Source organism: Acipenser ruthenus, chromosome 16 (assembly GCF_902713425.1).
Source record: "Acipenser ruthenus chromosome 16, fAciRut3.2 maternal haplotype, whole genome shotgun sequence".
NCBI classification, from domain to species: Eukaryota; Metazoa; Chordata; class Actinopteri; order Acipenseriformes; family Acipenseridae; genus Acipenser; species Acipenser ruthenus.
The window spans coordinates 18,136,802-18,158,013 of NC_081204.1; the positions used below are offsets into that span (position 1 = coordinate 18,136,802).

At 38.9% G+C, this 21,212-nt stretch overlaps 2 protein-coding genes across 2 annotated transcripts; one reads left to right on the forward strand and one right to left on the reverse strand.

Moving 5' to 3' along the window:
- Positions 1-3,779: 3,779 nt before the first annotated feature.
- On the forward strand, positions 3,780-8,584 carry LOC117962763 (ectonucleoside triphosphate diphosphohydrolase 8-like). Its single transcript, XM_058989612.1, has 4 exons — positions 3,780-3,794; positions 4,479-4,619; positions 7,438-7,575; positions 7,798-8,584. The coding sequence occupies exons 1-4, from the start codon at positions 3,780-3,782 to the stop codon at positions 7,879-7,881; spliced, it is 378 nt and encodes a 125-aa protein (XP_058845595.1). The 3' UTR covers positions 7,882-8,584.
- A 1,492-nt stretch (positions 8,585-10,076) lies between these two features.
- On the reverse strand, positions 10,077-20,747 carry LOC117414310 (galactoside alpha-(1,2)-fucosyltransferase 2-like). The gene is made up of 2 exons (XM_058988966.1): positions 20,625-20,747; positions 10,077-12,143 (listed from the first exon to the last, which is right to left on the reverse strand). Exons 1-2 carry the CDS (start codon positions 20,644-20,646, stop codon positions 11,092-11,094), a joined length of 1,074 nt encoding a protein of 357 aa, XP_058844949.1. The 5' UTR covers positions 20,647-20,747; the 3' UTR covers positions 10,077-11,091.
- Positions 20,748-21,212: the final 465 nt, after the last annotated feature.

Genomic DNA, 21,212 nt, shown 5'->3' on the forward strand with positions numbered 1-21,212 from the left:
AGAGGCACAAAACAATTACATCCCAAAAGTAGACAAATCTAAATCTAAAACAAAATGGCCAAAATGGTTTAATAGATCAATTAAAAAAAATATTCAGCGAAAAAAGGCACTTTACAGAGCGTTTAAAAGGGACCAAAAACAAAGCACACAGAAAGAGTACTTGGAACTGCAAACACAAGTCAAAAAGGAAGTTAGAAAGGCCAAGAGAGAGATAGAAATCAATATTGCTAAGGGGGCTAAAACCAATTCCAAAATGTTTTTCCAATATTATAACAGCAAGAGAACATTCAAAGAGGAGGTTACATGTCTAAGAGACACAAATGGCAAAGTCATAGATGAAGAAAAAAAAATAGCAAATATATTAAATGATTACTTTTCACAGGTTTTTACAAAGGAGGACACGGACAACATGCCCCACATGTCGACCTGTTGCTATCCAATTTTAAATAACTTTAGCATAACAGAGGCAGAAGTGTTAAAAGGGACTAGGAGCTCTTAAAATGAACAAATCCCCTGGGCCAGATGAGATCCTCCCAATAGTACTCAAAGAAATGAAAGAAGTTATTTACAAACCGCTAACCAAGATCATGCAACAGTCTCTTGACACAGGGGTTGTACCGACAGACTGGAAAATAGCAAACGTAATACCGATCCACAAAAAGGGAGACAAAACCGAACCAGGTAACTACAGACCAGTAAGGCTGACTTCTATTATATGTAAACTTATGGAAACTATAATAAGATCCAAAATGGAAAATTACCTATATGGTAACAATATCCTGGGAGACAGCCAGCACGGTTTTAGGAAAGGGAGATCATGTCTCACTAACCTACTTGACTTTTTTGAGGATGCAACATTGAAAATGGATAACTGCAAAGCATACGACATGGTCTATTTAGATTTCCAGAAAGCTTTTGACAAAGTCCCGCATAAAAGATTAATTCTCAAACTGAACGCAGTAGGGATTCAAGGAAATGCATGCACATGGATTAGGGACTGGTTAACATGTAGAAAACAGAAAGTACTGATTAGAGGAGAAACCTCGAAATGGAGCAAGGTAAGCAGTGGTGTACCACAGGGATCAGTATTAGGTCCTCTGCTATTCCTAATCTACATTAATGATTTAGATTCTGGTATAGTAAGCAAACTTGTTAATTTTGCAGACGACACAAAAATAGGAGGAGTGGCAAACACTGTTGAAGCAGCAAAGGCCATTCAAAATGATCTAGACAGCATTCAGAATTGAGCAGACACATGGCAAATGAAATTTAAAAGAGAAAATTGTAAAGTATTGCATGCGGGCAATAAAAATGTGCATTACAAATATCATATGGGAGATAGTGAAATTGAAGAAGGCAACTATGAAAAAGACCTAGGAGTTTATGTTGACTCAGAAATGTCTTCATCTAGACAATGTGGGGAAGCTATAAAAAAGGCTAACAAGATGCTCGGATATATTGTGAGAAGTGTTGAATTTAAATCAAGGGAAGTAATGTTAAAACTCTACAATGCATTAGTAAGACCTCACCTAGAATATTGTGTTCAGTTCTGGTCACCTCGTTACAAAAAGGATATTTCTGCTCTAGAAAGAGTGCAAAGAAGAGCAACCAGAATTATCCCAGGTTTAAAAGGCATGTCGTATGCAGACAGGCTAAAAGAATTGAATCTATTCAGTCTTGAACAAAGAAGACTACGCGGCGATCTGATTCAGACATTCAAAATCCTAAAAGGTATAGACAATGTCAACCCGGGGGACGACTTTGACTTGAAAAAAGAAAAAAGGACCAGGGGTCATAAATGGAGATTAGATAAAGGGGCATTCAGAACAGAAAATAGGAGGCACTTTTTTACACAGAGAATTGTGAGGGTCTGGAACCAACTCCCCAGTAATGTTGTTGAAGCTGACACCCTGGGATCCTTCAAGAAGCTGCTTGATGAGATTCTGGGATCAATAAGCTACTAACAACCAAACGAGCAAGATGGGCTGAATGGCCTCCTCTCATTTGTAAACTTTCTTATGTTCTTATGTTCTGTTTTTATTGCACCAGAGATTTTGCTCTGTAAATGCAATCTAGCATAACGTTAGCAGCAGTGCTGTTTTGGAAGTTCAGTTTGGAAAAGTTAAATACTGCAACTAGCCTAGCCTATGCTTATTTTTTTTGTTCAAACATAATATAGGACAAAAACATACACGGTGAAAATACAAAACAGTTGTCTTCATAGATCAGTTTGAAGTAAACAGGCCTAAATAAAAACAGGCTGCCACACCCTGTATTTTTTATATACATACCACCTCCCCCTCATGCTCTCAGCTGCTTCCCTGGTTCGGGGCTCTGATTTGTGCGACTTTAATTTGTCAAAGGTTTAGTAAATCAAACACAACTAACCAGAAAAAAAGTATTCCAGACAGCAGGCCACATGTTTCCTGTTCGTTTATTTTCCTAATAATAAACTAGAACTGCCAGGCAGTTTTACGGCTCCCAAACCCATAACAGTACCAGTAGAAGCGGGTTTAGTTCTTGATGTGCCAACTTTGAAATCAGCAACGTCACCAGTTCCCCAGAAAAAGATTTTGAAAGTTTAAAAAAAAAAAATGTGTCAGTCGGCCATCTTGTGCACAAACGCCATTTTTCAAAAAAGTTAATTGTACCGACACGGCATGATGGTTTTCAGGTTTGGGGTTAATCAAGTGATCTGTTTTTAAACTCAAGCAGTTTTAAATGTAAGAAGAAAATGTAGGTGTGGTGGCCATCTTGTTTTATAAAACATCACCATTTTGACATATTTGTATTCCATTGTATATGCTGTGTGTTGAAGATGACCACCAATGCACCTTTGGGATTACGCTCTGCTATAGGTCAGATCACCGAGCTTCATATGTCAAAGCTGCTGATAGGCCCCTCCTTGGAGTGATGTCTTCCGAGGGCATAAATTGTCACTGCATGGAGCTCACTTCCTCTTTTTGCCTCTCAGGTTAGTATCGGTGGTCTTACTGTGATTTCCTAAGCGATTTTTAAATTGCTGGAAGTCGGCGTGCTTATATGCCCCTTCCCCTGGAATCAGTAATTATCCACTACTCTGAGCTGCAAAGAATTATTATTTTTACTACAACTTCACCAAAAAGCTGACAAATGCATAGCAATTTTATGTATTTTAAAAATTTTAAAATAACCCTAAAGTTGCACAATATCACAGTTTAAATTATTATATTAGTAAGATCTATAATTTACTCAAAACAACGTGGTGCAGCAGTTGGTTAGAAAAATGGTATCGCGTAAAATAAATAAATAAACTTTCTTCAGCTGGTGGTAAACACAATTAGAGAATGATCGGTTATATTGCTTAAAATACAAATATATTTACCAATATAGGGTATTAGTTAAGAGCAGAGATGAGTGGTTTATTTTGGCACGGGATAAATAAAATAATGTACAGCAACACTATTAAAATGTAGACTAGTTTATGCAGAAAACGTATTTTATTTGATGTTAAAGCTTCCAATTAATGACTATTACACGTGGAGTTTGTACAAAAAATATATTTATTCACTTACCTAAAAAAAAGTCTGAGTACTGTAAATAACTTAAACATAACTACTTTGAGAGAGTAAACTATCCTGCTGCAGATTTTAATAAAGATATTGAAACTTCTACGCGTCGTTGACAGTTTCCTGCAAACCCATTATCAAAATACTGTATCGGTTGAAATGATCTTCCTCAGACACTGCTAAGATTGCAGGTATCATTGCTTGGTTTAGAGGCTTGGTTTAGACTACAATATGCATGAGCAGCAGGCAATTTTAGGAAGGACTTGGGTGATATAAAGTAGCTGACAAGTCAGACAAATGCATTAATCGAATTAATAGTGATATGTACAGTAAGTGTCAAATAGGGGTGTCTCTCTACGTTGAATTGTGTAAAAATATGAAGTCAGTTTTTCGTGAGACTGCTCAGACTGAGGCCAGCAGCAAACTTCTACGTTCTATAAATAGGAAAAAACTGCTCCTCGGGACTCCTTATTTCCCACATCTTTGCGAGAGCGAGGATGGAAGAAGCTGCTGAGTTTCCCATCTCACTCTTATAGTATCTCTGCTCTCTCTCACCCTGCGCTCTCCATCGCTGTTTGCATTGTCCCCCTAACAAGACAGTTCCAACCTGGCAGTTATGGTAACTATCGACTAAATTCCATTTATTAAATTATTTGTTTTTTATTTATATAGCTGTCCGATGGGCTCAGGAAAAAAAAAAACTGCCGCTATCACACTCAGTTTCTATGGCCAGTAAAAATAAAGTGTTGACTGAACTCCTAGTCTTTGCAAAAAGTACAGGCAATTCCCCAAGCCTGGCTTGACAGGGGGGTTACACAGCTAAGAGAAGTCACTCCCCCTCGCTGACTTTGGGCAATACATTTCTCAACCCTGACTGACCTGTATCTGACTTCTGAAATGTTTCCCTGCAGGATTCAGAGCCCTGTGTAGACGGAGCAGGTGCTGGTGGAGGTGGGGAAGATGATTGGCTCGTACCCTTTCAAATTCCAGGGCGCCCGCATCCTGTCGGGGGTGGAGGAGGGGGCATACGGCTGGATCGCCATCAACTACCTGCTCAGCTCCTTCATCAAGGTAAGGCAGTGATCTCACTGCCTGGATGGCACTGGGAGGGAGGCAGTGAGGTTCAGTGATTAAAGCTAAGGTTCGGGAGGGAGGCAGTAGCAGGAAGGCAGAGATTCCTGTCCCCCAACCCTGCAGTTTGTTTTCTCTGTGTTGCAGTACTCCTACAAAGGGAAGTGGCTGCACCCCAAGAATGGAAAGATCCTGGGTGCCCTGGACATGGGAGGTGCCTCCACACAGATCACCTTCACCCCTGAAGGACGGATTGCAGACAAACAGACCGAGGCCAGCTTCCGTCTCTATGGATACATAAGAAAGTTTACAAACGAGAGGAGGCCATTCGGCCCATCTTGCTCGTTTGGTTGTTAGTAGCTTATTGATCCCAGAATCTTATCAAGCAGCTTCTTGAAGGATCCCAGGGGATCAGCTTCAACAACATTACTGGGGAGTTGGTTCCAGACCCTCACAATTCTCTGTGTAAAAAAAGTGCCTCCTATTTTCTGTTCTGAATGCACCTTTATCTAATCTCCATTTGTGACCCCTGGTCCTTGTTTCTTTTTTGAGGTCAAAGAAGTCCCCTGGGCCGACATTGTCTATACCTTTTAGGATTTTGAATGCTTGAATCAGATCGCTGCGTAGTCTTTTTTTGTTCAAGACTGAACAGATCAAATTCTTTTAGCCTGTCTGCATACGACATGCCTTTTAAACCCGGGATAATTCTGGTTGCTATTCTTTGCACTCTTTCCAGAGCAGCAATATCCTTTTTGTAACAAGGTGACCAGAACGAAACACAATATTCTAGGTGAGGTCTTACTAATGCATTGTAAAGTTTTAACATTACTTTCCTTGATTCAACACTTCTCACAATATTTCCGAGCATCTTGTTGGCCTTTTTTTTTATAGCTTCCCCACATTGTCTAAGTGAAGACATTTCTGAGTCAACATAAACTCCTAGGTCTTTTTCATAGATTCCTCAATTTCAGTACCTCCCATATAATATTCATAATGCACATTTTTATTGCCTGCGTGCAATACTTTACACTTTTCTCTATTAAATGTAATTTGCCATGTGTCTGCCCAGTTCTGAATGCTGTCTAGATCATTTTGAATGACCTTTGCTGTTGCAACAGTGTTTGCCACTCCTCCTATTTTTGTGTCATCTGCAAATTTAACAAGTTTGTTTACTATACCAGAATCTAAATCATTAATGTAGATTAGGAAAAGCAGAGGACCAAATACTGATCCCTGTGGTACACCACTGATTACCTCGCTCCATTTTGAGGTTTCTCCTCTAATCAGTACTTTCTGTTTTCTACATGTTAACCAGTCCCTAATCCATGTGCATGCATTTCTTTGAATCCCTACTGCGTTCAGTTTGAGAATTAATCTTTTATGCGGGACTTTGTCAAAATCTAAATAAACCATGTCACAATGCTTTGCAATTATCCATCGTCGGTGTTGCATCCTCAAAAAAATCAAGCAGGTTAGTTAGACACAACCTCCCTTTCCTAAAACCATGCTGACTGTCTCCCAGGATATTGTAACCATATAGGTAATTTTCCATTTTGGATCTTATTATAGTTTCCATAAGTTTACATATAATAGAAGTCAGGCTTATTGGTCTGTAGTTACCTGGTTTGATTTTGTCTCCTTTTTTGTGGATCGGTATTACGTTTGCAATTTTCCAGTCTGTCGGTACAACCCCCGTGTCAAGAGACTGTTGCATGATCTTGGTTAGCGGTTTGTTATTAACTTCTTTCATTTCTTTGAGTACTATTGGGAGGATACGAACACACGGCGTACACACACAGCTTCCTGTCCTACGGGAAAATGCAGTTCAGGAACTCTGTCCTTGCCAAGCTTGTGAAGGTAACTCAGGTCAATCCAGCTAGTCCTGCTCTTCTTGGGAGAATCAGTTCCTCAAGGAGCTCCTCTTACAGTGTTTGTTGGACTTCTCTAAAGGAAGCTGCTTCCCAGCACAGTGTGAATGTAATCATAGAATTACGTTGGGCAGCGGAGTATTTTAATTCAGGGACATTAAAGTTTTTTCTTTCACCAGGAAAACAACATAGCCAAGCCGATGGTCCACCCCTACTTCCCCACTGGCTTAATGCCATGCTGGGAGAGATCTTTCATTCCCCCTGCCCCACTAAGCCAGAGCCCTACCTCCCTGACAGTAGAGTGACGTTCACGGGCAATGGAAGCCCCGCGCAGTGCGAGTCACTCATCAAAACCCTCTTCAACTGTTCCGCCTGCGCCAGGAAACCAGAGTGCTCCTTCGATGGGGTCTGTCAACCTTCAGTGCGTGGCAACTTCTTTGTAATTCTCTGGCATCACGGAGCTGCTGTTTTTACAGCTTTCATACCAGTTAGTCTCCTGACAATGACTTTGGTTGATGTACAATTTAGATAACAAGGTGGGGGCACGTCCCCAAGAGGTGACTCGGATATGAATTGTTGTTATTGTTGTTTCTCTCCAGGCCTGCTCTGCTTTTTTCTACATGTTTGACTTTCTTAAGCTTGCTCCACGGTCCTCTCTGGATGTTACGAAGAAAACCACTGAAGAATTCTGCAAGAGAGACTGGAGCAGCGTGCGTATCGGGGGTGGGGCGGGGCAGGGACTCACTGCAGAATCACACTAATCCAAACCTCAGCATCAAGGCTATTGCATGGCTGAAGGATAGGGTTCTTATATACAGTTGGATATCTGTTCCATAAAACCTTTAGCTGATAAAACATTTGCAGGATGTTCTTCTGGTTATCGTCCAGCTGAGTTGTTTGATCCATAACCACCCTGTGCTGAAAGTGCTGCATCTGTGTTTTTGCTGCAGCTGAAGACAGACTTTCCCACAGAGAAGGAGAATAATCTGAGAGAGTACTGCGCCACCAGCTGTTACATCACCACTCTACTGGCTGATGCCTACAAGTTTGACAACCAATCATGGAACAAGATCGTCTTTGAGAAGAAGGTGAGGGTGAGGGAGTTTCAGTCCGTGCAGCGATCAAACCTCGCGCCAACAAACTAATAAACTGCAAGCGAAACAGCAGCAGCTTTTCTTCTTCAGACTTGAACCAGCTGAAGATCGTTCTAATGTTATCTTACTCTCTTTTGTTGCGTCTCCTTCCGCAGGGCTGCAGAATAACTGGTGCTACGTGTTCCCCTCGTTCACTCAAGCCCTCCTCTCTTTCAGGCCGATGACCCCGATATCGGCTGGATGCTGGGCTACACGCTGAACTTGACCAACCTAATCCCCACTGAGACCCCTGCGAGCTGAAAGGTCATGGCTACAGCGTGCGGGCCGCCTCGGTCTTCTTCATCGTACTGGTCATTGCGCTGAGCCTGCTGGCCCTGGTAGTGCAGTGCTACACTCGGTGCCGCCGCAGCTTCAACTCACACCAGTCAGCCACTGAGTCACCAAAAAGGGGACAGTGAAGAAGAGGAGGAGGAGGACGAGGTCTGGTTAATGTAGAGGCCAAGTATGGATTTGTCCCCATCCTGGTTTTTGATGCTGAAATGACAGCAATGGTACGGGTACTTCAGCAAAAAAATGATTTTACTGTTTTTTAGTGGAGCTCTGTGCATGGCACAACATTTTATAACCTATCCTGTATCATTTGACTTAAGGATCTGAAATCTAAATACTCCATTTCTGTCTTCAGTTGTACAGTGTATGATTAGATTTTTTTATATAAATATATATTGTAGTATATTTGGATTTCTTGGTTTTGGTATGTTTCTGTTGTATAGTGTTATATTTATACCGGTTCAGAGGTCTCCATTGGTATTTCTGTTTATTGCATATATGTAATACTGTAGAAGTGTTCTCTTAGGGGAAATAGATGCACAACTATATTCAACTATATTACTCTAAAAATGAATAATATTGATTTCTAGTCTTTAACTGTGGTTTCAGTGTTTTCTCTTCAGATGTAAATGAGGAAAGGTTGACACTTTTGCAATAAAAGGCTTTCCTGTGATGCGACATGTTTCTATCATGAAACCATCCCCCTGCAGAATAGCCCCTTTAGTTTGCATGGGGTTTTCTCTTAAGCAATAGCATGTCTGTCTGAGTGATCATTTAACAATGCTTTGCTGTCACCTGCTGATCTTTGAAAGAAGCCAAAAACTCGAGGATGCTTTTCATATCCTGCCATGTTCACACTGTGCCTTTCCAATGATTCACCCTCTCTGATATCCTGCTTTACCATTCTTATCAGTGTGTTACCATGCTAACCAATTCCTTTCTCTGCCATGCACTGCACTACAAATTGCACACTTTAACTCCAGGGTGTTATAATAATAATAATAATAATAATAATAATAATCTTTATTAATAAAGACAAATGATCACAAAGCGCTTAACAAAAGTAAGGAAACAGATAAAATAGCATCTAATATACCCAAACTGTTAAAAGCTCTGGTATTTCATCTTTCAAGTTTATTCACAATTATTAGTCAGTTTTGTGTCATTCTTCCTCACATTTGGAAACTCTGTAATAAAAATCTATCTATATAACAACAAACAAACTATACAAAACACAGTAGAATGACAGAAAATAAAATTATAAAAACAATAGAAAAGTTAAACAGTAGTTTCTCTACATGGATTCCCACCATACCTTCCTGAAATATAATGCAGTACTTAAACAAAAAACAAACAAAAAACAACAAAAAAAAAAAGACAACCTGTTAAAAGTAATAACATAGAAAAACATACATAAGAAAGTTAACAAACCGAACCAGGTAACTACAGACCAATAAGCCAGACTTCTATCATATGTAAACTTATGGAAAATATAATAAGATCCAAAATGGAAAATTTGACCTTGGCTGCTACAACAGTGTTTGCCACTCCTCCTATTTTTGTGTTGTCTGCAAATTTAACAAGTTTGCTTACTATACCAGAATCTAAATCATTAATGTAGATTAGGAATAGCAGAGGACCTAATACTGATCCCTGTGGTACACCACTGGTTACCTCACTCCATTTTGAGGTTTCTCCTCTAATCAGTACTTTCTGTTTTCTACATGTTAACCAGTCCCTAATCCATGTGTGCATGCATTTCTTTGAATCCCTACTGCATTCAGTTTGAGAATTAATCTTTTATGCGGGACTTTGTCAAAAGCTTTCTGGAAATCTAAATAAACCATGTTGTATGCTTTGCAATTATCCATTGTCAATGTTGCATCCACAAAATAATCAAGCAGGTTAGTTAGACACGATCTCCCTTTCCTTAAACCATGCTGACTGTCTCCCAGGATACTGTTACCATATAGGTAATTTTCCATTTTGGATCTTATTATAGTTTCCATAAGTTTACATATAATAGAAGTCAGGCTTATTGGTCTGTAGTTACCTGGTTCAGTTTTGTCTCCCTTTTTGTGGATCGGTATAATGTTTGCAATTTTCCAGTCTGCCGGAACAACAGAGACTGTTGCATGATCTTGGTTAGTGGTTTGTAAATAACTTATTTCATTTCTTTGAGTACTATTGGGAGGATCTCATCCGGCCCAGGGGATTTGTTTATTTTAAGAGCTGCTTAAAAGAAACACATTTTAAGCAGCTGTGTTATTATATGTTCTATAATATATTTTAAATTATATGTTATATAATATAACATATATAACAAAAATAACTGGACTGCGGATAAACTCTGGTCAGGAGGGAGCTATACTTTGTGGTGGCAAAATAAGTTGAGGAGTTAAGGAAGTTAATAAATCCACTCCATATCTCTTCAAATAGAGCCGGTTCCTTTTTCAAATCCTACAGTATTTTTTTTCACTAAGGACATATGAGCAAATATTCCCCAACCACATAGATAGATTTGGGGAGTTATCATTTTTCCAACAAAGAGCAATACATTTATCAGCTGTTATTAGTGTCATCTTAATAAATCAAACATCCCCAATGCCCATATTTGTCACTAAAGACATATCGCCAAGACATATCAGGCATGGCTCAGGTGGTACAATGATGTTTGTTATCTGAGAAACTGTTTGAAATATTGTTCTGTGTTGTAATGTATCCTGCGGATCAGACTGAATTGCAATAATCAATGATGCCTTTCTTTCTTAATCTCTCCCGGCTGATGCAGCTGTCTTCCATTTCACTAATTCTGCTTTCAGCCTCTTCTACTATTTGAAGGCTGGTGTTCACATCTTTACAGAGTTTTCTGAATTCAGCCAAAACTGTCCCCATTTCACTCGCCTCCTTGTTTGGCGTGGAATACCATTCTCTCTTGTTTTGTTCTCCAAACTTTTTTTATTTTTAAATTTGGAATCGGCAATTATTTTTACCCATTTTCTCCCAATTTGAAATATCCAATTGTTTTTAAGACCTTGTCTCAGTGCTGCTGCTCCCATATTGATTTGGCAGAGATGAAGGCAAGCATGCGTGTCCTCTGAAGGGCGTGCTGTCAGCGAGTCCTCCTAATTTTTGGCCAAGTTGTTCATTGTTACAAGTGAAGTAGAGCAATTCATCGATCTATGGTTTGATTGAATTCAGAAGAGGTGAAAGATCAGCTGGGATCCCATGCCATTCAGGAAGGAAGGCAGCTTCATACTTGAATTCTTTCAGAAATGGTGATTCAGGGAGTGTGAAGTTGGAGAGATAAACCGTCTCCCCACCAACAAGATACCCAGCCCAGTAGCCAAATGTCCCAATAGTCATGATGGTGTGATTGCAGTGAGCAAGAATAGCAAAGTCCTTTGCTGGGTTTGATTCATTTCCATCACCAGAGAAAAACACATCTTCTTTAGAAGCATCAATGTTCTCTTTGCACCACTCCATGCCATTGCTGGTTACCACAAACACAGGTTCTTGATACTTGTTCCTGAAATAAGACATGGCTTTATCAATGTAGGCCTTATCTGCTATCACTCCCTTCCATTCGTCTCTCATAACATGCACATAGTCCCCCCTTCGCACATGGACTGCAATGAAGGTGACATTTTCACGACTCCCTTTAATACCTTCCAGGTACCGGTTGGCCTCGTCTTTGAGGAAATCATGGAAGGTGAATTCCCTAAGGATGTCTTCTTTAATATGATGGTAGAAGGTCCAAGAGCAAGGAGTGCCTGTTAGCTTCACATAATCCCCAGGAATGTTGTAATACTCATTGGACATCCAGTCATGGAGCTCGTAATGTTTCCATTGTATGTTTGTGTTAATTTTACTATGAAGCACAGGTAAAGTGATCTTGAAGATTGGTGCTAAGTACTCATGCATCTCTGGAAGTATGTATGCTTGGTGATTGTTTTGCTTAGCCAAGGCATACAGAGTTGCATACTCACCCATCTGATTGCCAAGACGGCCAATTGAGTCTACAGTCCATATCCCTCGATCCTTTCTAATAGTGGTCATTGTTGATTTGGAACTTGATTTTAATTGATTCATCTTCAGGATTTGCTGTTTATCAAATCTTTCAATGACTCCAGAAAAAAAGGACATTATGAAGATACATAGTAGAAACAGGAAGAAAATACATGGTTTCCAAGTCATTGGCTTTTCAAGTTTCATTTGTTTTCTTTGGTATCCTAAAAAGAGTAAAAGAAAATGTATAAGTGTTTTTGATAAAGAAAACCACCACCCACTTTCCTGTAAATATGCATGTGTGTGTTTAGCAGGGATGGGGTTAATCTCCAGCTCTATCCATGATTGAATGCCCAGCTGCATCCTATTAAAGGGAGGTTTGTTTGGTGTGTAGCAGAGGGATACAGGAGTAGCAGGCTGTGCTCATGTGGTGATGGTATTTTGTTTGCAGCAACATTTGATTGTTTGAACCTTTTTGTTTTGTATTTTGTTTTGAAAGCTAATTTTGTTAGTGAATAAATATGTGTACAATGTTTCTTTGACAACAGTAGAGAAGCTGGAAGCTTTAAATCAGTTCATACATCAGGAAATGGTTGGGAGTTCCACGCTGCCTCAGCAGAGTGGGAATTTATGGTAAAGGAATACTGCAGCTACCAGTCTCCGCTCTAACCGAGGAGTTTAAGTGCACCAAGGTCAGAATGGAAATCACATTAGTAGAATCACACGACAAATGCGTAAGGGAGGCAGCACCTGTGTTGAAAACTGCAAGAAAGTGGGCAGCCAAGAAAGCTGTAGAGGATGCAAAGGCTGCCCTTCGAGTTGGTGATATCATGGGGCAAATTCAGCATGGAAGAGGGGGTCTTGGTCTCAGTTCAGCTCCTCCTACATGGCACAAGGCAGCCCCAGCTCAACAGAAGAAGCTGGTAGTCAACGAGGTGTAAAAGCAGGAGGAGAGGATGGGGTGTATAAAGGCCATTTCCCAGGCCAAGCAGGGAGAATGGATGAGATGGGAGAGTGTGGAACAACGCAAGATTGGCTGGCAAGACCTATGGTCAATGCAACAGAGCCAGATCAGTTTCCTCATCAGGTCAACATCAATGTTCTCCCATCACCACAGAACCTAAACCTCTGGGTAGGAGAGGATCCCTCATGTCCTTTGTGTTCATCACCTCCTACATTAGGGCACATTTTGACAGGATGCAAGGTGGCTCTTAGACAAGGACGGTTTACTTGGCGCCATGACCAGGTGCTGCGATGTTTGGCCTTTGCATTGGAAGACAAGCGTAACATGACCAATACGTTGCCACCTGTTCAATCAAAACATTACACACAAAAGACAACATTCCTCCACGCAGGAGAGCAACCACCAAGAAAAGGTGTCAAAACCAATCCTCGCCCAGGTCAACTGGAAGCTGCTAGAGACGGGAAAATGCTGGCAGATGTTGGTCAACGGCTTATTTTTCCACCTGAGATTGCCACCACTAACCTTCGACCAGATATTGTCTTGTGGTCTGGATCAGCACGCCTTGTTCACCTGGTAGAATTAACAGTGCCATGGGAGGATGCTGTAGATGAGGCATGTTAGAGGAAGAAACTGCAGTATGCTCAACTAGCCACTGAAGCGGAACAGCGAGGATGTAGAGTCCGGGTTTACCCAGTGGAGGTGGGTTGGCGATGATTTGTGTCACACTCTACAACCCGGTTTCTCAGAGACGTTGGATTCAGTGGCCAAGAGTTGCATCGCACAGTGAAGAACTTATCTGAAGCAGCAGAGAGGAGCAGCAACTGGCTGTGGTTGAGACAAAGATTCTGGCTGGGGATCTCAAGCACAATAGAAAGAAAGAAACATGAAGTTTTAACATCTACTTTTGTGTAATGGAAATCCTTGTGATGGGGGTTGGTGGGTGTAGCGCCTGTGGGACCAGACGTGACGACACAGACAGGCAGGAAGTGAGGCGCGACCTGTGCACCAGCAAGGCAGGGCTGGGCAGGGTTTTATTAATTCACAAATAAACTAACAAAAAGAACCCCCGGGAATATCACCTATGATAAGCCCGGGTTGAAAATAAAATAAATAAACAAAACAGTCTCGCACACTGAAAAGCGCTGTTCTTGCTGCCTGCTCTCTCATGCTGCCAGTGGTCAGGAGGACGAATTACTGCTATCAGCTGTCCTCCTGCTATAGTCCTACTGAACTTAATTGCAAGGTTCTGCCACCGAGTTTCCATTCTGCCACTGCACCACCTGACTGGGTTTGCAACCTTTTCACAGTTACCTTATTCTATGTTGGCATCCCTGAATAGATGCACATTGATCCTGAGCTCTGGTGCACAGAGTGGCTGGGTGTGGTGTGGTACAGTTCTCACTTTAGTGGCTCAGGCGTTGTGTCTCCCCGTTGGTGGTGAAAAATAACCGGTGTTATATTTTATTTATTTTCCTTTTTTTTTTTTTACAGTACTTCCTGATAAATGCTCTGCAGCTATTGTGCAGTACTCTTTTTGTAATAATAAATGATCTGGCTAGGAACAGCAAAGCTACATTGTCTTCAATTGAAAGGGACAATATATAGCAAATATTTGTGTCTTCCCCTACTTGTTACCTCTCTAAAGCTGAGGGGCTCTACAATAACACTCATCTATTCTCTTTATTCCATGTGGATTTTGCTTCCCTAGGAATAGTTGGTGGTTTAAATAAAAATTCTGAAAAGAATGCTATATGACGGCTTTGACGGCGTAGCCGAAAGTTTTTTTTTAAGTTTCGTTTCATTTAATTTCTCTCTCGCTGCTCTCACTCCTCACACCCACTTTGAGAGCAGAGAACGGGTAGATTTCAAAATATCACTGTCCTGGTCACAAAAGCAAAGTTTGTGGGTTATAATAGCCATTTTCTATACTTTTGAGGCATAATCAATTAGAAAATAACACTTGTGGCCACATATTTTTTAGATTTCAACAACAAACAAAAGAAATAGGTTATTATTAACAGTTTTTACCTAACTTAAACATATCTAAAATTAAAATATATAAAAAATGATTTAAAACGTGTAGAAATGCTTTTTTATGCACCAAATCCTGCTACCCTTTCCTTCTCGGCGGCCATCTTGGATTTAAGTGTTGCACTCTACTGACTTTAGCTTTCTGAATTAAAAAAAATAAAATAAAAAAAATCTAAAAAAAAAAAAAAATTAAAGAAAAAGTTTACGCTAAGCTTGGTCGTGTTTTTCAATTGAAAGTTAGTTTTTCTTTTAATGCAACAACCTGCCCCTAAAAACGCATCTCACCCAAGTGTCAGGACTGCCCAGAAGGCGTGGCACCTACAGACACGTGTCTGAGCAGTGAATCTGTACTGAAAAAAATGGGTTAAGTGTCATTTTTAAATGCAAGGGTTTTGTTTATAATGTATCGCAACATAACATATTATAGCTTGTTTAAAAGCGTTTTTATTTGTCTGTTAAGAAATTATAACTATTCCAGTTTTGCAATATGTGTTATAGTGTTTGTTTAGGGTTCAAAAGTCATCATAACAATGTTTTACATGTTAAGAATTTGTAAAGAGTGCATTTGCCACTGAAAAGGCAGGTAATGTGATTATTTGTATATAAATAAAGTGTTTAGCATTTTTAATTTATTAATATATTAATCTATTTTAAACTTGTGTAAATTGTTACACAATTGCAACTTTGTCATTTCTATAAAGTTGATATATTTAAAGCATAATATATAATTTGTTATCATATTTGTTGCCGTTGAGTAGTTTAAAACAACAATGGTTAAAATAAATAAAATAAGTATTTAATTAATATGCAAATGACCACTTTGTGACGTTTTGTTACATGTTAAAACTACCGAGCCTAAAAATATTCAACCTACACAGGAGATATGAGCTCAAACGGCAGTCTAATGACAGACACACACACACAAGCATATGTCAGATCTATGTTATATCAACATTATCTATAGTTTTTAACTGTTTACCTATATCAACTACTGTACTAGCGTATTTTAAATGACCTAGTTCATGTTCAGCATTGCTGGACCCGCGGCACTGTTTCACCCCCCCGTACAACGATAGGCAGTTTGTCTAAGCTTAATTTCACGCATTTTATTTCTATTTTCAATTAATTCCATTACGTTCTACACCATTTTTGTTTAAAATTTAAGTTCTTGATTTTTTAAATTAAGGATGAAGTAGTGATTAAAATATCACAAAACGCATATTTCAGGGGTCGATCATTTTGTCTAGCAACGGCAAATACATATATTTCGTGTATAACTCCATTACTCAAAATCTGTACATATAAATTATCATTTACATTTTTATAATTTAATAACTTTAATAAATGTAATAACTCTATTCCTAATTCCGTACAATAAAGTATTGCTCTGCTGCGCCAGTACTCGCTGATGGAACGTTGGGAGCTCCTCTCCCCATCATAACAAAGACTCTACTGAGCGCTGTTCAAAAAATTACAAGCTGGCGAGGAAGTGCGTACAATGTTAACGCCTTAATATCTAAAATGTCGACCATGATTGGCTCTTGATTTAAATTACGTTTTATTATAGACACCTTCAACAACCAATAGTTTAAGTGTCAGCTCGGCCCTGATTGGTTTAGGTGTTGAGATCATCGCGTAAAGGAAAAAAAACGGAAAAAAACGCCCTTCTGTATGACGTACATTTTAGGGCCTACACTGACAAAAAGTTTAGACTGTCTACTTTTAATTTATTACACAAACATGAATCAAAATCGACCAGGACTCATCAACCGTGAGTTTAAAAAAGTGTAGAAAAATAAAACTCGGTGCCGCGGACCCGTTCGAAATGCATATTTTGCACTATCAAGACAACAGGTGGTGCCCTGGTGCGTTGTTTTGAGATCACTACAAGAAAGCACTACGAGCAAAAATAAATTACATTGCACATGTTATGTCTTCTTCAGTTACTATACTATACTGAAAATGTGTGTTTTAGATTTAATTTAATGTTTTTATTCATTTTCTACCAGTTTGAATATGCTTGAGACCGTAATATTTTCAGAAATGGCAGTTTTTAAAGGGAAATAAAACAAAAACCGTCAAAGTATGAGTATGATGAATGTTATTTATGTTTACCGGAGTATTTATACTTCTACAAAATACAGAAAGATGGTGCTTAACTGATTTGTATTTAATTGTACAACGAGTTGAAAACTGCCAAGTTCATGAGTATCAGACAGCGCTCTGAGCAGTGTGGCCATATAGAGGCAGAATTGCCAGGTGCATCTTCGGACCAATCTACCAGGAACAAAAAAAAAAAAGTGTTACATGGTGTTAGCAACAAATTAATCACTTAATTCGGGAGATGGCCACCTTCTACACAAGGTTTTTAAATACCGTGTATAGGCTTCTGTAACAGTGATCGAATGATTCTTGGTGTTAGATCTCCCTCTCGACCTGTGAGGGCACGGTGCACGAGGAACAGAGTACCCTTAATTAAATGGCACGACAATTTATTCTGTAGGGTAGATGGAAGTCGGTCATTTAGGAAGGGGGCGGAGCCACGGCACCCAAGCTCATTGACCCGGGCGGTAAGCGGCGTGGCATCCGAGGACTGGAGGAGCTGATGCGGTCGTTAACCTCGGGGCCATGGGCGAGGGGATAAATAGGGGGCGTGGCTTGAGTGATCTGTTCCTTTGCAAATGGTTAAAATTACATAACCGAGAAGGAACCCGTATTAAGAAATAAACTGAGTGTTTCGTGTGTTGTTTTCACTACTAAGCACGATCCGGAGCTGCAGCCGCAGGCCAGCAAAAACCCGGACTTCACCACGCACCTTTTCCACTACAGGAACTGTCTTTGTTTTCACCACTAGCACTAGAATCACGCACTGTCTAATTGTGTCTGTGTTTTGTGTTTGTGTGGGTGACGGAACGGGACTTTGGTGAGATTACAAACTGAAGTGATACACGCCGCTGTACCACTTCCAACATTGTCATTATTTACAGGTTTTGCCTTAAAGCTCTGGACATTTATCAAATTAAATAAACACCCTTGCACCTGTACAAACGTTGTCCGTGTGATTGCTACGCTCTGCACTGCACAAACCTGCACGTCTTTACCACTTTGCCACAGCTTCCCATTATTATTATTATTATTTATTTCTTAGTCGACGCCCTTATCCAGGGCGACTTACAATTGTTACAAGATATCACATTATTTTTACATACAATTGTCCAATTATACAGTTGGGTTTTTACTGGAGCAATCTAGGTAAAGTACCTTGCTCAAGGGTACAGCAGCAGTGTCCCCCCACCGGGGATTGAACCCACAACCCTCCAGTCAAGAGTCCAGAGCCCTAACCACTACTCCACACTACCAAACAAAAACACACATTCGGCTACGCCGTCAAATTTATAAAACAATAAACCATAACAATAACAAACACGGCGCACGACTCTCGCCGTCATATTTACACAATAACTAAATAATAATAATAATAATAATAATAATAATAATAATAATAATAATAATAAACCACAAAAATAATAAACTGCACGGGGGCGGAGGGGGAGACCCCGTTCTAAAAATAAACAAGTAATAGGAGGCTGTGTGATTATTATTATTACTAATAATAATAATAATAATAATAATAATAATATGGAATACAATAACATAATAAGATTAAAAGTATAGATTGGTTATTTATCTCATTAAAATTCTGCTTGACCATACTGTACTCACAAAAATCAGGGAGTGTTCTCAGCATGTTACAGATAAACCATTGTTAATATGAAGGAAACAAATGCTACATTATATCCTACAATTAGCAATATATTTTGTAGTACTGTACTTAAATATTCACGTTAATTTTTTTTTTAAGGTAGCCTATACAGTATTGTGGTATAATCCTTGTGCAGTAATATTTTCTATTAATTACGATCTTGGCAAAACCGAACACGTTTAATAAAAAATAATTTTGAAAACGATCAAGCAGAGAACTAATCTGCACTGAAAGAAAGAATTGGTAAGCCCTTTACAGCACATAGTTGAAACCAGCGATTTATAATAGTCTTAGTATAATAGTTTTATGTTAACTGCAACTATATTTTTGTAACTGCACCGTTTTTTTCAGTCCACTGCACTTACCACTTGTATATTAATATCTATTAATTGTTATTTTAGTATTTTAATTGTATTTTAGTGTTGTTTTATTAGTCCCCCTCCTTGTTGATTTTTTATTGTATTTTACTGTTGTCATTGTTTTGTATATTTTGTTTTATTTTCGGGACTAACAATGAAAATTAGTCTTGTCTAAATTGTATGTACAATGCATCGCATGTTCGATCATGAATGTTTTAATTGTACGTGATCCCAACCAAATAAATGAAATAAATAAAAATAATAAACTCTACAGTAACTGCATAATTAATGCAGTTGTTTTGCAATGAATATCATTTATATATGGTACGCTGTATTATTACAATATTTACGTTTGGTTAATGTTCCAAAATGTCTACACCAATGTCACTAAATATATATATTTTAGACATTTAAATGAAATCCATAAATGTATTGCCAATGTAAAGCAAAAAAGTGTTGGAAAATATATATTTTTTTAACAATGTAAATAAAACTAGTATACAATAACCAAACACAGTATACAATAACCAAACACTTTCATACAGAAAGGTGGGATAGTTTCTCTTCACAGGACTGCTTTTTTGACGCATATGAATCATTCAAACACAACTCATTTTATATGCAAATCTCACAGGCAGACAGACCTTTATCTCCCAAAGCAGGCAGATTAATGTCAGTTCAGATCAAATCATTTTAGTTATTTTTTTGTTACTATTTTGTTATTGTTTCACAGTGTTTTTTTAGTTATAGTCAGGAATGGGCAGTATCGAAACACATGTATTTGAAATACGTATTTTCATTACATTTTGTATTTTCAAACATATTTTGTAAGTATTTTGTATCGAAAATACTAACTTCAGAGTATTTTGTATTTGACCAAAAAAAAAACAAAAAAAAACTACATACGGGATCCGGGTAGCTTTACATTTCACAGGAGACCGATTTAAATGATCAGCTGACAGAACCACGATAACAAGCGAATGATAGTAATAGCTGGGATTTTGGTTTGCTTTCCCCGACCGTGAGGAAGGTAGGAAACGTATGCGCTTCTGTTTGCTTTATGAACCACGTTGTGAACCGCATCTCCTCTCCTCTCACCCCCCCCCCCCCCCCCCCCCGATCCCGACCACCCCGTAGTGATTTCAATTATGTGTCCCGGGGAAATCTAAAAACTCACTTTCTTTTGTTAGAGGTATTTTGAAATTGTATTTTCAAAATCCAAATGTATGAAAAGTAATTTGTGTTTCGTATTTTGATACAATTGTCACAGAGTATTTTGTAATTAAATACAAATAGTAGCCTTTTTTTCTGCCCAAACCCGGTTATAGTTATACTAACTAATATGATTCATGTTCGTTAATGGACTGTGACCGAGCTGTTGTTGAGTGGCGTGTGGGTGGTGACGTCACGGACCAAAAACAGAAAACAAAACTCGGAATGGCGGTGGTGAAACTGCAGTGCTACGGCGCTCCGTGTATTTATTAAATAAAACAGTTCAAACAAAACACTACAAACCAAAAAGATGCGTTAGACAAACAAATAAAAATAAACAGACACTAAGTAATATCGCTTTTTCCGTAACGAGTACCTTTTTCTCTGGTTGACAGCATTCGCTCTCTCCGCCACCCTAAGCGCTGACAGCTGCAGGCTTTTATATTCTGGCCGAGGGGTAACTAGCTGTTAATTAATTATCCTAATAACCCTCGGCCATAGTCTGCACGAGTTTAGTAAGGATGTGTGACTGTCAGCTAGTTAAATAATTCACTAGCTGATCAGTCACGCATCCTCACGAGGTTTTTAAAAATATATATTCAAAACAAATAACAAACAATAATTGTCTTTTTCTGTCATATAAACATAAATCAACATATACAATAAATAATAAACAAAGGTGCGGGACACTCCGCCACATAGATGTTAAGGTAGATCAAATGAATGCTAAATGTTTGGTGGGTTGGTTAAATTGTCATAGCTGATAAAGGATTCCTGGATATCGTTTGGACTGGCTGGACTCTCTCATTCATCGCTGGATCAAGGACTCTTCAAGGAGTGGTGAGATAGTTTCCATTCATTTTTTTCACTGGATTGTTTTTTTTTTATTTTATTTGCTACTTTGTTTTGATGCAATGTTTTCTTTTCTTCTCTGTGGTTTTGCTCTGTTCAGGACTTTAATTAC

Bases quoted from the DNA above. Each gene is read 5' to 3' on its own strand.
- LOC117414310 (XM_058988966.1), bottom strand. From the start codon at position 20,646: ATGCTGTCAACCAGAGAAAAAG. The intron at 12,144-20,624 runs GTACTCGTTACG...TACTCTTTTTAG, and splicing joins GCTGTCAACCAGAGAAAAAG to GATACCAAAGAAAACAAATG.
- LOC117962763 (XM_058989612.1), top strand. The intron at 4,620-7,437 runs GTAAGGCAGTGA...TTTTTGCTGCAG, and splicing joins TGCTCAGCTCCTTCATCAAG to CTGAAGACAGACTTTCCCAC. The intron at 7,576-7,797 runs GTGAGGGTGAGG...CCTCTCTTTCAG, and splicing joins AGATCGTCTTTGAGAAGAAG to GCCGATGACCCCGATATCGG.